At 40.3% G+C, this 14,667-nt stretch overlaps 1 protein-coding gene across 9 annotated transcripts in view; it reads left to right on the plus strand.

Annotated features, from left to right (window-relative positions):
* The window catches only part of ABLIM1 (actin binding LIM protein 1), a 221,054-nt gene that overhangs the window by 50,243 nt on the left and 156,144 nt on the right, over positions 1–14,667 (plus strand). For 3 of the 9 annotated variants that reach the window (XM_054832641.1, XM_054832639.1, XM_054832640.1), the window contains exon 1: positions 12,964–13,081. The exons of the other annotated variants lie outside the window; for them this stretch is intronic. In XM_054832641.1, the coding sequence (XP_054688616.1) occupies positions 13,042–13,081 (40 nt within the window). In that variant the 5' untranslated portion in view covers positions 12,964–13,041. Of the gene's footprint in view, positions 1–12,963; positions 13,082–14,667 lie in introns of those variants that run through there. 9 annotated transcript variants of the gene reach the window in all.

Below are 14,667 nucleotides of genomic sequence, written 5' to 3' on the forward strand. Positions count from 1 at the left end.
TTTTGTTGCTGCAGTGCCTGGGATGTGTGCTGGCAGGCTGTCAGCAGCTCTGCGTGCCAGCAGTGGCCCCGGCTGGTTAATGCCTTTCTGCTTCCCAGCATTCTCCAGAGCATGGCGGGGCTTGTGTAGGTGAGTCTCATTCCGTTCTGAGGACAGCTAAATCTTCTCTCATGTGTTTCAAAAGCGGAGGCATTTGTCCCCAGTTCTGGAATAGATGCTGTCATCTCGGAACACAGTGCTGGTTTTTTCTGGTCCTCTGGTGGAGCGACCAGGGACATAACCTGGAGGTCACTTGGACTGGCAACAACGGAAGCTTGTTTGTCCAGCCCTGGTTTGTGAGTCTGTGAGTGTTTCTTTGCAGAGACCTTACTGCCCCAGTGTGTAATGGGGTTTACAGGAGGAAAGAAGTTTAAGGGGAATTCATTAAAGGGAAGATTTGGAGCCATCTTCCCCAAGGTAGTTTTTTCTTTAGATTTTTTTTTTTTTCCCCTGAGCTGCAAACATGAGTTGTTACTACAGGCAGGTCTGGAACATCCATTCCAGCTAGTTTTAAATAAGCATCTGTATTATTTAGTTCTAGCACAGGACAGTTAATTACCTCTCCAAGGCACTGGAGCCATTTAAAACATTTCCAAGGTATTTCCAACTCATCTCCCATCAGATTGCCTTACGATAGTTTTATTCATAGTATGCATTTAAATTTATGAGAAGATGCCTTTAGATTTTGGAGTGTGTGTTTGTGTTGGAAAGGAGCATGCATTCTGGTATGGCAGAGCTGAGTAGGAAGCAGTACCTTCTAGAGATCCAGGATTTTTCATCTGCTTTAACTGCATCATATGCTAGAAGTGTTTTATTTTTAAACAACTTCAACGGGACAGAAACACTTGGGCTTTTTTCTGGTTTTAGTGTAGTTTTACCCAAAAGCAACACCATTTGCACAGAGGAGCAGTGGTTTTAGTTGCTGACAGTGTAAAGTGCGTATCAGGACATAGGAACTGCTGATTATTCCCAGAATTAGAATTTTTTTTTTCTTTTATAATCTTATGTGATTATAATTGAAGAGCAGTAAGAATGACTTTCTGTGATGACCCAACTCGTTTGTTTAGTTTGGAAACTGCTTCTACTCTCAAATTTGCTAAATCTGACTTTTTGGAAAATGGGACTCTCGTTCTAGAATTCCAGGAATTACTGCTTTGCAAATTAATTGATGATAATAATGAAATGTATGTCTGTGTTTGCTGAGACAGATGACTAGGAAGTGAGGGGGCAATTGGTATGGTCAGATCAGTTGGAGATTTTAAAAGACAGTTGTATAAGGTATTCTGGTGCCTCTTGGAATATGGTATAGGTGGCCTGGAAATGAGGAAAATTAAGTCCCCTATCTTTTGAATTTGGTGTATAATACTCAATATAGCACTTAAGGTTCAGTTGATTTTTTTTTAATTGATGGATAACACCATAGTTTATTATTATTTTAGTATTTTAGATTGATGATAAAAAGAATAGTAATTCTAAATTTAGTCCAGAGATCATCAGGAGAATTTTCTTGGCACTGAAAAGCATGAGAACAATGCAAAATGCATCTTTCAGTACACAATAAAATTAAGCCTAGCAATGAGCCAGAGTTTAAGATTAAAAATAGCATTTGGTCTGAAGCTGAAAATAGTTCTGAGCTGGAAAAATTAGTGACGCTATAATAAAGCTATCTGGAAACTGAGCTTCTGAGAATATGCGATCCATGTAAAGGTGTCTACGTAAAAAGGACAATGCTCAGAGTGGAACAAAGGATTTGTGTTTCCAGTGTAGGTGTCTGTAAGGTATGCATTATCCAGCCTTTCAAACCTCTGATCAGAGAGACTTACTCTAGGGTGGGATTTGTTTCGAACTGCCTTTTCTTTGGCAACACAGTTGACCTTGAGTTAGGCTTCTGATTCCCTTCATCGTACATAAACAACCTGCTGAAAGGCTAAACAATTTGTTGGGTGGTTGTGTTTTTTCACTTTTGATTTGTCATGGAACGAATGTGAAACTTATGATGAAAATTAGTAGTATTACTGTGTGGGTGTTATAAATTGTGTACATAAATTGCTGACTAAAAGTGCTCAGTTAAATGCCAGCTAAATCTCATTGGCTTGTATTAATTTTTGTTCATAAAATTGTTCCATGGGTTCTCAGGTGCCAAAGAGTGGAATTGTTTTCTGATTCATCTGGGATGGGTGGCTAACTGTAACAGCTCATTCTTTAAATAGAAGAAACAAACCACATCTTAGCTGCTCTCTGTTCTTTGAGGAGAGTGGGTTAATTAATAATAGGAGAATGAGAGGTTAAAAGGCCTTGCTGGTATCCCTTTAGTGAATAGAATAGGAAAAAAATGTTCAGAAGGAGTAAGTTGTTACTAGTAATACGGGAAAAGGGAGGAATTGCCAGTTGGTGACCCAAGCGTTGATTGTTTCTATTTGGGATGAAAGCATATGAACACCTGGGGCTTCTGAAATGATGAAACAGCTTTTCTTAGCACAAACAACTGCAAAGTGTCACCCAGTGGTGACCACCCTTTAGCCTGTTCTGTCTGGACTTTGGTGTGTAGTGGGGGTGCAGCTTTGAACTTGAGCGTGCTCACTACTCTCCAAGCCAGTACACAAAGAAATTGATCTCACATAGCATATTTGTAGTCAAACTGGGTGTTATGGACCAAATGAGTGGACTACAAAGTTTGTGGGAAAACTGGCTAGGCCTTCAGGCTCAAAGTATCAGTGTTTTGAAGTCCAACTAGCAGCCTGTGACCAGGAGCGTACCTCAGTGCTTGATGCTGGGGTTACTGCTGTTCAACATCTTCATCAGTGACCTAGAAGGTAGGGCAGAATGCGCCTTTCGCATCTTCACAGATGATGTCAGGTTGGGAGAAACAGTCAATGCACGGGAGGGAGAGAAGGGCCACCATTCAGAGGAACTTAAGCAATCTGGAAGAATGGGCCAGCAGGGAACTCACGACATTCGGCAGACAAACGCAGCGTGGCACGTTGGATGGGATAACCAAGCAGACTGGGAGCAGCTGGCCAGGTAGCACCTTTGCAGAAAAGGTTGGGATGAGAAGGTTGAATCTGAGTCAGCAGTGTGCCTTTATGACACTGAAACCTTACTGCAGAGCGGAGCGAGATTTACAAGATTTGCAAGAACATAGCTGGCTGATCAAGGGAAGCGATTGCTCCCCGCTGTTCAGCACCGAGAGCTTCCGCTGGAATGGTTTCCAGTTTTTCCCAGTTTTACCCCCACCCTCCTGTGCAAGAAAGATACTGACATGAGCAACTGCAGCAGAGTGCTGATAAGGGATCTGGAGCTTGTGACCTACGTGGAAAAGCTGAAGGAACTGGCTTTGTGTAGCCTGGGGAAGAGAAGGCTAAGGCAGATATAATTGCTGGCTTCAGCTACCTGAACGGATCCATGTTTTCCATGTAGCCCCCTTCCTCGACTCTCCTTGGTGCGTAGTGAAAGGACGGAAGACAGCAGTCACAAATTGCACCAAGAGAAATTCCAGCTAAATAGAAGGAAATGTTTTTCACAATGAGCGTGTCTGAGCCCTTGATAAGATTGCCTGGAGAAGTTGTGCAATCTCTGGAGATTTTCAGAAGTTGACGGAAAAAGGCCCTGAGCAGCTTGATCTGGTTTTGAAACTAGCCCTGCTTTGGGCAGAAAGTTGAAGTAGAGATTTCCAGAGGTTCCTTCCAGCTTGGTTTATTCTGTGATTCTCTTTTAAGTCTCTGGGATTCTGATGGCAGCAGGCTGCTGAATGCAGGGGCTCCAGCCCTTCAGCAATCCAGTCCACGCACTGTGGTCTGCAGCCGGTCAGCACAGGCTGTACTTTTTCTAGGCTGAAATCTTTTCATCCTTACTCGTATCTTAAGGGAAAGGAAGGATATCAGTGGGCTGCTTGTAGAATAAAGCACTAGCCATAAGGTAGAATCCGACACCGGAAGAGTTTCAGCATTCCCATAAGCCATGATTTCCTTCTCCATCCCCCAAGCATTGCTCTTGCTTGTCAGGGCTTTTCCTTTTAATCTCTGTCCTCCTGATGGTGAATGAGCTGTCAAATGAGTGATGGTCAATGTGAATTTCTGTATCTTTGGTCTCTTGTCCCACATGTAAGTCCTGGCCAGAATTCTGCTTACTGTAGCAGAAAACTTGGGCAGAACGGAGAAAGGAGTTGCATTCAGGTGAGCTCTCTGCTTCTAGTGTCTGGTTTATAATACGTGGGGCACTGCGTGATAAGAATAGAAATGTGGAACTACTGGTTAGAAGTGGCAAGTAGCAACGAACATGAGAACCATGTCCTTTGAAACACAGATAATGAATAAATAAATAGAACCACTGATACTGTGACGCATCCCTTATGCATTTTAACTAGAAGCAAATGCTATTGCCCTACTTCTAAATAAAACTTGCAGGTGTAAAAGCATGTGAATGTCAGTTAAAAGAAGAATAAATCTCCTTCTCTTTTGAGTTAACAACTTCTATCAATTTTAATCCTGCTATCGATTTTAATCCCGCATATTTCTGACTGTTTAACTTTCTTTACTGCTTGTTTGTATCTGAGTGCAGTTACTCCTGAGGTCTCTCATGGTAGCACTTTCTGTTTTCTCTGCTTACCATAACAAAACAACAACAACAAACCCCAAACAGGATTTACTTGTTCACTTGTGGCTAACATCCTGATATTTCCAGTGAGGCTATTGACAGTACAGGTGTTGAATTTAAGGTTGTAAACCCCCCTCTTGTTTAGGTTTCTGTATCACCTTCCTTTAATCACTGTGATAAGAAAGAAAACTTTCTTGGTCTAGAGTCAAATCTCATATATAGTAATTTCACTGGTAATAAAATTTTAATGAAAGAATTTTTAATATATTCCAATAGGCTGTGATAAAAATTGCCTTGCAGCAAAAAAAAAAGTTATAAGGCATCATTTGAATTCTTGCAGTGTTCTTGCCTTATCAACTGTGCTTTATACTGAAAGCACATGGAGGACTATAAAAGCCTTCAACTCTTTCAGATTTGCCCCTTCTAGCAGATTTTTGAGCCTTGGTCTTCAGATATTTTGGTGATTTATCCAAACAACATTTATCATAGCGAGACAAATTTTTTAGTTGGACTCTATTGTTCATTTGGTCTCATTTTGAATATTCCCATCAGGTGCATCTGTACTTCAAACACACAAACCCAAAAAAACTGTCTTGTGGGTTCCTGCCTAGAGCGTTCTAAGACCTCTAGGTTCTCTGTCTGCCTTTGCTACTGATCTGTGGTGTGCAAATTTAGACTAATTAATTCCTTTCTTCCTATGTCCTGATTTTGTCTCTTGTCCAGTAGTTATCTCACCTGTTCAGATTTAAATAGGTACAGGACTGTTAGTGTGTTTTTTACACATCTTAGCCCAGTAGTGCTTACACTCAGTAGAAGCCTGTGGGCGTTATTGAAATAAAAATGAAAATGGCCACACTTCTTGTTTTCTCCTAAAACAACGTTGTTGTTATTCTGGAAATGTAGAGGGTGTCAGCTGAATTGAACACTCCTTTGAAGAAATTGTTAAGGACAGAACTTAACCATTGTGGGGTTTTTTTTGGTTTTTTTTTTTTTTTTTTTACTCTGGGTACAGAATGCTGTTGACTCTCCCAGAGCCACCAGAACAGCTTAGTGCAAGAGTGACTGATAAGAGGTCTTTTTTTGGCATGGTAATATAAAACAGGGCAAATGAAGGATGGACTAATTCATAAACTTGAATATTCTTGAGAAATTACTAATTAAGGTGGAAGAGATTACAGTTCGTACATGAGTTGTAAGGTGGACAAGAGAAACATAGAGGTCTGCTAATGAAGTGTAGTGGTGACACACATTTGGGAGGCGTATTTGGTGTCAGGTGGGGATTAGCGTGTTGTACAGAGGAGTTTAGGGAAATCGTAGAAATAAGTTGAAGTTCAGTTTTGCTAAATAAGAGACCTTTGTGCGCTTGGGGACTAAGAAGAAGGATTTTTGCTGTAAGTAGGAGTTTACAGTGGGGGGACAATGACTGTAGAGAAGAACGTTGATCCTTGCTTTGATGGCAGGATGGTGGTGAGTAGGTCTCTAAACAAGTATGTGTTGCTTCAGCCCCACAAAAGAGAAAATGCACCTGTCAGGACATACATCCAAAAGTACATGACACTTGTGAAGGGAGAAGAGCCATTTTAACTAATGGGTGATGTTGTCACAAGAAAAAAATTCATGAACATCCCATTAACAAATTTAGTGTAGGAACTAGAAGAAAATGAATCCTTAGACCAGCCTTCCAGTGGAACTTGTAAATGTTACGTATTTGAAGTTGGAACTTGATCAAGTTTTGTAAGGAATTGTGTGGTGTTTCAGCCTGTGATTGCTGACAACTGAACATGATACACTGGAAAGTTGCACCCGTTCCTTCCATCTGGGTAGGATATTTTTCTGCTCAGTGTCACACTTAAATTTCTTATAAAAAAGAACAGTGAAGTTTTCACTTTAGAGATTGCATTAGCATATCCTTTTCATTCTTGCAACAGATGTAATATCACAAAGACACTGGTAAATTAATTAAACTTCCATGTATCATACTAAAAATCCTAACACAGATAGTGTTACTTCTGTTAAGGCTGAAGAAGAACATCTGCAATATTGACTTCTGCCTATTGCTGTTTATGCTGTGGGCTAGTGACTTCTACATTTTCATGCAGGTTTTTATAGAGAAAGATGGGTTTACTTCCCTGTTTTTCTGTGCCTCTTTGCAGAGCACAAACAGAACCCTGCCTCACTCTGAACAACACGCAGAACATAAGGAAAAGTTTTCACTGACATTAAAGGAAAAAAGTGGACAGGAAAAATGGAGGCACTGTTTAAACTGTCGTCTTTTTTTAAAAAAAGGCTGTTGTGCTTGCAATGGCATACCCTGAAAGTTGTCTTTTGCATTTCTGCTCTGTTTTAGCTTGCTGTAGCAAACTTTCACCTGTGCAAGATGCATGCATCAGTAACTTTTCTTTCATGTACAGTGCTTACAGACCTGGGCTTTATGTCAGTGTAACAGAGACCAGTTTTTTGCTTTCTGACAGTCTTTACAGCTATTACTCATTGTGAATTAATCCTTCAGCCAGGCCTTTCATTTAGGTCTTAGCTGACTTCTTTGAGGGTTAAGCGTCCTCCTTGAAAAAATCAAGGATGTGAATATTACTCTGCTACTGACAGAATGTAAATATTTTTCTTTTCCTTGAGATTTTTTTGGCAAGTGGATCACATTTGCAACCAATTTGTATAAAATTAGGACCATTCAGAGAAATCTGTAGTAAATTTTGTAAAGGCAATGTCTGAAAAAACAGATGAGGATTTCGGTACTGCAGTACATCACTTAGTAACTCCCCAAAGTTGAAGGAAAAAAAGATAGTAAGAAATTAGGATTCGTATTGTCAACTGATATAAACTGATCCCTCCACTAACATCATGTTTCTCAAAGAGAAAAGTGTTTTGTGGGGTTTTTTTTTTAGTATCAAGGAGCAGAATCAACGAGAACTAGCTAAGGATCTGGCCCGAAGTCACTTATTGTAAGGATCTGTTAAATGCCAGCCTCTGATGATACTAAAAGTCACTCTAAGCTTAACACACTTTCCTTCTGAAAGAAAAAGCATTTGATTAACCAACAAGATGCCAATAAAAATAGAATTATAGAAAAGTTAATTAGTGAGATGATTTTAGTAGGTCCTATTTTGTTTCTTGGCAACAGAAAGCATATGACAGTCAAGTGTCTGCCAAATGTTTTCTCTTCAAGTTATCCATTTGTGATCCGTTGCCCGGCGCCTGAATTAAAAGCCGAGTCAGGGGAAAGCAATCAGTATCAGCAAGTTCCCGAGCTACCTTTGAGTGTGGAAAAGCAGAGGGAGGTTACACGTTATTGTAGCTTTGCAAACCCTTAGCTTGGCTTAAGGAAAGATGAAGTTGTTAAGTACATCTTTAAATGAAGTATAATGGGAGACTGCCATTTTAGTCTTGGAAACTATTTAAAGCTCAGTGTATCAGAACCCAAGTATTTGCATTTCTTGCAAGCGTACATTGAAATCCCAGTAGACTTGACTCAGTCTCCTTCCTTCCTGCATGGATTTGTTGGGGAACATGCAATTTACTCCTTCTCTTTGCCTTCTGATAATGATTGTAAGGACAAGGATGCCTGGGCTTTCTCATCAGGGCTGTCGCTAGCTCAGTGTGTGACCTTGGAAAATAACTTAGCCTCTCTATGGGTGGAACTTTTAAAACTAGCTGCCTAAAATTAGACATCTAAAAATAAACAGCTTGTATTCTTGAAGATGTAAAGTCTTGTTTCAGATTATTTTGTTGGAAAAATTTGGCTTCTATGTTTGTTTACATGTCAAACTGAGTGGTGTTGAGAGACACAACAAAATATTCTAAAATCTTTGTGCAGAGAAAGCCTGTAGAGAATGATATTTTATTTTATTTTTTCCTGAGGATGTAAGAATTTTGGCTTCAACCTGATCAAATCAGCAGGTGACAGGCCTAAAAGCAAAAAAAGCTATTTCGTAACTGTTTCTTCATATAGCGCTGGAATACAGGATGGAACTCGCTTCTTCAGAGTGTAAAGCAATGAAAAGGAAGGAGGTATTCAAAAGGAATTTGAAAGGCCAGGCTGGATGGGGCTTTGGGCAACCTGGTCTAGTGGAGTGTCCCTGCCCATGGCAGGGGAGTTGGAACTAGATGGTCTTTAAAGTCCCTTCTAACCCAAACCATTCTATGAATCTATGATTCTATAAAAATATAGAGAATAGGTGCATTGCTGGCTGTTAAACACTGATGTGGAGGCATTCTCCAGCCAAACTACTGCTTTGCTGCAATGTGAGAGAGAATCTAGAAGGATCGCTCAGTATTTGGCCTGGTTCATATGCTTTTTCCCTTAAGCAGTTCCTCTTGACTACTAGCAGAAGCATTGCAGGTTTTATATCTTTATTTATGCCTTACCTAATTAAAATACTGTACAAGTTAATTAATGTTTTTAAAACATTGAGATCATCAAATGAAATGGATATGCAAGAATTTCAAATGATGTCTGAAGAGGGAGGGAAGGTCTTTATCTAACTACAGAGATTCAGTGTTCTGCCGTTGGCTCAAATCTCATTCATAATGAATTTATTATCTACAGGCTGCTGCACTGGATTCTAGAGATGTCTGGGTACTAGTAGTTCTGTATTAATATAGGCCTCCTTTTAAAACCGTGTGACAGTTTACAAAATGCTCTGGGATACACTAGGATGAAAGGTGCATAAATACATGTAAAATGCTATAATTAAGATGCAATTAGCAATGCACAAGAAAGGAGAGTTTGCCTGGCTACACTTTATATGTCTATAAAGTTTCATTTTCTGGAGCACAGAATACATGGCATAACACTCATTCTAAGCAGTTACACTTGAAAATAATTGCTGTGCACAAGCTCTGAGGAAGTTACTGTAAATTTGCTTCTTCTGTGAGACAGAGGCACTGACAGTGACGCAATAATATCACAGGATGGGGAAAAAATTCTGGAGGAGTCACCACTGGAAGCTGTAAATGAGAAGAAGAGTTACTAGCAATCAGGAGTCTCAGCCTAGATTGAGAGGTGAGGGAAGTTGCTGAAGTAAGGAGGAAGAGTCTGCCTGTAATTTTCCTCCTGTGATCTCTTGGTTCTGCTGCTGTCACTTACGAACCAGCTCCGGTGAAAAGGCTGTGGCATCCGCAGACGCTGTGTAGTGGCATTTTCTCTTATGTGGGGCTTGGAGTGAGAAGAAATAAGGAGATAAGCTATGAAGGAACAGGGTAAGTTATTTTCCTTTGATAAGAACTTACTGGTCTCCTTAAGTCTCTTTTTTTCTTCTGTGGTTTTGTTTTACATAATTTTCTTTAAACAGGTGTAATGCCTAGACCATTGGGTTGGGATTCACAAGACCTAGACTCAGTTTCTCAGCTGGGCGTAGAATTTTGTGGTCCTGGACAGATCACGTACTTTGCCTGGTGTTTTCCTCATCTGTAATATGGAAAGAATAACTCAACAGGGATAAAATCTCCCAGGGAGCAGGCTGAGCTAAAATGGTCTAATGTTGTCTAGGAAGAACTGCTTTTAAAACTCGAAGGAGAAATTGCGATGCCTTGCGTGTCTCCCACTAGACACAACAGGAATGTGCTGCCCCATGAATCCATGGCTGGCTGAAGTGGCTGATAACATTCTCGATTAGTAGGTTTTCTGATAGTAGGTAGTGGGTGCTTCTGTTTGGGTTACATGAAGTCTGGAGGCAAAAAAAGGCATTAAAAGAAAATTAAGAGCACACAAATGAACTCTTAAATTTAAGAAATGTCAGATTGTTGGTCTGTGTAATGGAGTCATGGAGAACACTGTTGTCTTTCTGGTTTCTGGCACCGGTGTAGTTCTGCATATCCCTTGCAGCACAGGGATTGATTATTCTCCATCGCTTTGTAGGAATAACAATAAGCCTGAGAACTGTGTAGGATGGAATAAGCTAAATCCGATGAAATTGCTGGAGAACTAATAGCCAGCAAGTCTCTGCTGAGCTTTAATAGCCAACAAAAACATCTCTCTGCTGAGCAGAATGACTGCAGTATTTCAAAGTCTTGTCACTTGGTGAGATTTGCGTGTTGTTTTTTCATGGGAACAACATACAATGTTTATGACAGCACAGTGGCGGATTTCGAACTCTCCAGAGTTTCTGGAGGCTAGACCTTCAGCGTTAGGAAACGTGTACAGAAATTACTGAGATGAGACTCAGGACTGGTACAACGTGTGAGAAGTGATCACTTCTCACACTGTGTACTGAACTACTAGGTACGCTCAGTTAATTTAACATAGATGAAAATCAACATATAATCAGTGGTATTACAGAGATGATGTGTATGTACATACAGAGCCATACAGAAGACTTACTGTGTGGCTCAAATATAGCATCTAATGCTGTAGCTACTAATAATACATAGCTGCTGTGAGCATGATGACTTGTACAATATGTAGATGCATATTGAATCATTCTCATCTTCCTTCTCTTTCATCTCTTCACCTAAACAAAAATGTTATAAATGTGGTTAACTGCAGAAGTCACACTGGCATACTCCAGGAATTTGTCTCTGAGGACAGAAGAACTTATTTCTGGACCCGTAGAGCTCCTCTTCACCATTTTATCTGAGACAGATACACAATACACAGTGGTATCTAGGAGCAGAGTAAATAAAATAAATAAATGCAAGTGGTCAACACTTCCTGGGAATGCAGTGCTTTATTTTTTTGTCTGTAGAACAGGAATAATTGTATCTGCTTACCACATCAGAGTGGTAGTAATGGCAATTAAAGTGTGGAGAGCTTTGATTATTAAAAGGAAGAATGGGGGTGGAGAGAAAGCAGTGTTTCTGATGAGCTAATCATTTTCAGTCAGGCGTGTTGAAGTCCAAACGGAATGAACACCCTGTCCTGCACTCCACTTAATTTGGCAGCAAATAAAATGTATAAAGCCAGAGGAGGAGAATGCCAGACTGAGAAGAAAGAGAGACCAGATTCTGTGCCTGTGTTTACATTTGTCTGTGGGTCTGTATGAGTGTATATTTTTAACAAGCTGGCTGAGAAGATGACGATTCATTGTGGGGAAAATGAAGTCAAGAGTTCAGGAAATTCAGGATTTAGTGTTTGAAGCAGGGAATTAAAAGTAGTTGGCTAAAAATGTGATTTGATTTAGCAGTTCCCACCCAGGAACTCAAAAGTTTTTGTATGTTTCTGGCATCTTTTCATACATGTTTAGAGGAGAAATAGTGTGTGTGGGGTGTCATCTAAAGTGAAATCTTAGGGCTAAAATGGGATTCTTGTTACAGCAGCATCTCTCAGTCCATAAGAACGTGCAGAGTACAGTGTGTTCTAGGGAGGGCTGCAAGTAGCCAGCTTCTGCACCTTGTGTTTGGCTGCTTTTTGGCCTCCTTTCCTAGGACATGAGGGTTATACAACTGCTCTGTAGCCTTCCCTCTCTCCTCCTTTGAGGGAAACAGAACTTAAAGGCAAAACCAGTAGTTGGGGTACAGGAGAAAGATGAGGAAGGAGTGTGCAGTTTAGGAGGTATGGGTGGAAATTGAAGCAGTTAAGGAAGAAAAACTTATTGGGTCTGTGAATGGATTTAAAGGACATGGAGAGGAACCCGGGAAGCAGAAGCGTGGAAGGGAATTGAAAGTATTTCTGGGAATGGTGTTGCCAAGAGATGTTACATAGAGGTAGGGCAAACCTGATGGGTGTTGAGGATGTTGGACACAAATCTATCAGGAAAAAAAAAAAAAAGATTCATTACTTCAGCTGCTCCTGGAACAGTTTGTCTCTGGATATATACAACTGCGTGGAAGGAGATGCCTGGAAGTCTACACTTAGCCTCATTGCCTCTGTCCGTGTGGGGTGTTGTGGGAACCTAGGGGAGATGCCTGGGGCTTTGGCTTTCCCTGCTGTAAGTGTGTGTGGAAAGTGGTAGCAGTGTTTCTTTGATCCCCATCTTCCACAGGCTCTTACTCTTTTGTTTGGGTGCAATATATCCATAAAAGAAAAGCAGTGGAGATGAGACACAGAGTAAAATAGAAAGAAAACAGTCTCAGGACAAAATCAAGGCTGTTTGCAGTCAGCCTTTGAGGCTGGTAAGGATCCTTTTGTATGAAAAAGTAAGTTATCAATATCAGCTGCTTTAGATTGTCAATACATTGGACCAGGTCACTGTTTGAAAGACAACATACCATGGTCCTGATGACTAATGGAATATCTAGAGGAAAATACTCACTCTTCCTTTAAACTGTTTGGGAACACAGACACACCTATTCTGCTCCAGCCACTCCCTTTAGTACTGTTCAACCCAGGAAATACTAGGAGTAAAGCCATAGAGTGAGCCACCTCTGAAGGATCTCGGTTGTTCCTCCAGCTTGTCATCTGTACTCGGAAAGGCTGTAGCTTTTGAGATCCAGAAACGTTACTGCTTGAAAGCACAAATGGAACTAGAAATACATCAGGGCTCCGCAAACGGCAAAGGTTTGTCCTGGGCTATAGCTCTGCTGTGTGAATCTCTGTTGATAAATTACACAGGTTAAGCCATCCACAGGACATTAGTTCTTGGATTTACAGAAGGAAAACAGGCTGAGGAAGTTCTGCGGGACTGAAATTGGGCTATTTATTGTTAGAGTAATTTCTTTGTTTTAGTTTGTGTTTCTTTACTGACTTAACAGTTAAACACCTTCCCAGTCTGGTGTGTTTTATGAACAGTGGACTTTGTTACATGGCCGCGCGGCGTGTGCATGCATCCATGTGTTTCTCCCCTGGACTGGATATTTTTAATATAAGGAGCAGAGCATAACTCAGTGGAATTAAACAGGCTTGTTATCCGGCTCTGACTCCACGTGTATTTTTGTGAGAGGTACTTCACTGCTCTGTTTTGCAGTTTCTCTGTCTTCTAGGTAAAGGTGATGACAGCGTGCTGTTGCTGTGGGGTAGGCATAAAGAGGTTTTGGAGTTTTGTAATGGAAGGTGGCGTAAAAGTTCAAAGTATTGTTAATTAATGCTTTGAATGAAAAGCCGATAACTGATCTGTTATGGGGTGCTGTTGAGGGCAGCTTGCTCTGGCATTTAACCTGAGGAAGCATTGTACAATCTGTGACTTACTGACTGAGCACACCTACAAGTTCTTGGCTGTCCTGCAAGCGTCTGTCATTTCTGTTTGCTTTTGAGCAGGACGTCGAGCAGCTGTTGCTGGTGAGCAGTGCTTTTTCCTTGTTCAGAGGTGCTGCAGGTATGACTGTGCAGTACAGAATGCCAGCGTGTAGCAACCTGCAAGGGGTTACTAGACTCGAAGCACTTTGCTTCTGAGCACCAAAAGCACATTCAGCACAGTTTTGGTGGTGAGTTACAGCAAAGTGATACCAAGTGGATACTCTTTGCATCCAAGAGGCATGCAAATCTCAGTTTGTTTAGTAAACATTTCTCTCTTTTTATGCCACATCTTAGCAAAAGGCGGGGGAAGAGGCATAAGTATAAAAAAAAGAAAAGATATAATTAGCTTTCTGGGTAACTCAAGTGTGGGTAGTTGCTTTCTCTGTTATGCTTGGACAGATAAATAAACCCTTGGGGTACCCATTTGACATAAGGGGTTAAAGCTGGAAGAAGTAAATCTTATTTTTTTTCTTTGCATTGTCTAATCCAATATTTGTCACTTAAAAATAATGTCTTGCACAGATATCATCTATCTTTATGGCTCTGGACCTTAAAAAATATGGAGGTAGACGTATTAAAGAACTGCGTACATCTCTTTATGAAAAGTATCACTTTACCTTAAAAAAAAAAAAAAAAACCCAAACCACAACCTAAACTCTCTACCAACTGTTTATAACATCAAAAAATGTTTTTTCCATTGCTAATTAGTCTTCGTAGGCCAAACACTTAACCTAATGTTGAACTAGATACAACAGTTCTATTTCTGTTGTTTCTCTCAATGTGTGCTGAATTAGGTGTGCAAAATTACTTCTTTTTCCCTCCTCATTTCTTTACTATTTTATTTTTAAAGTACTATTTTGGATTTATTACATTAGTATAAATTAATCTCCACGAAAGTACAATACAACAGC

Source organism: Grus americana, chromosome 7, assembly GCF_028858705.1.
Source record: "Grus americana isolate bGruAme1 chromosome 7, bGruAme1.mat, whole genome shotgun sequence".
Taxonomy (NCBI): Eukaryota; Metazoa; Chordata; class Aves; order Gruiformes; family Gruidae; genus Grus; species Grus americana.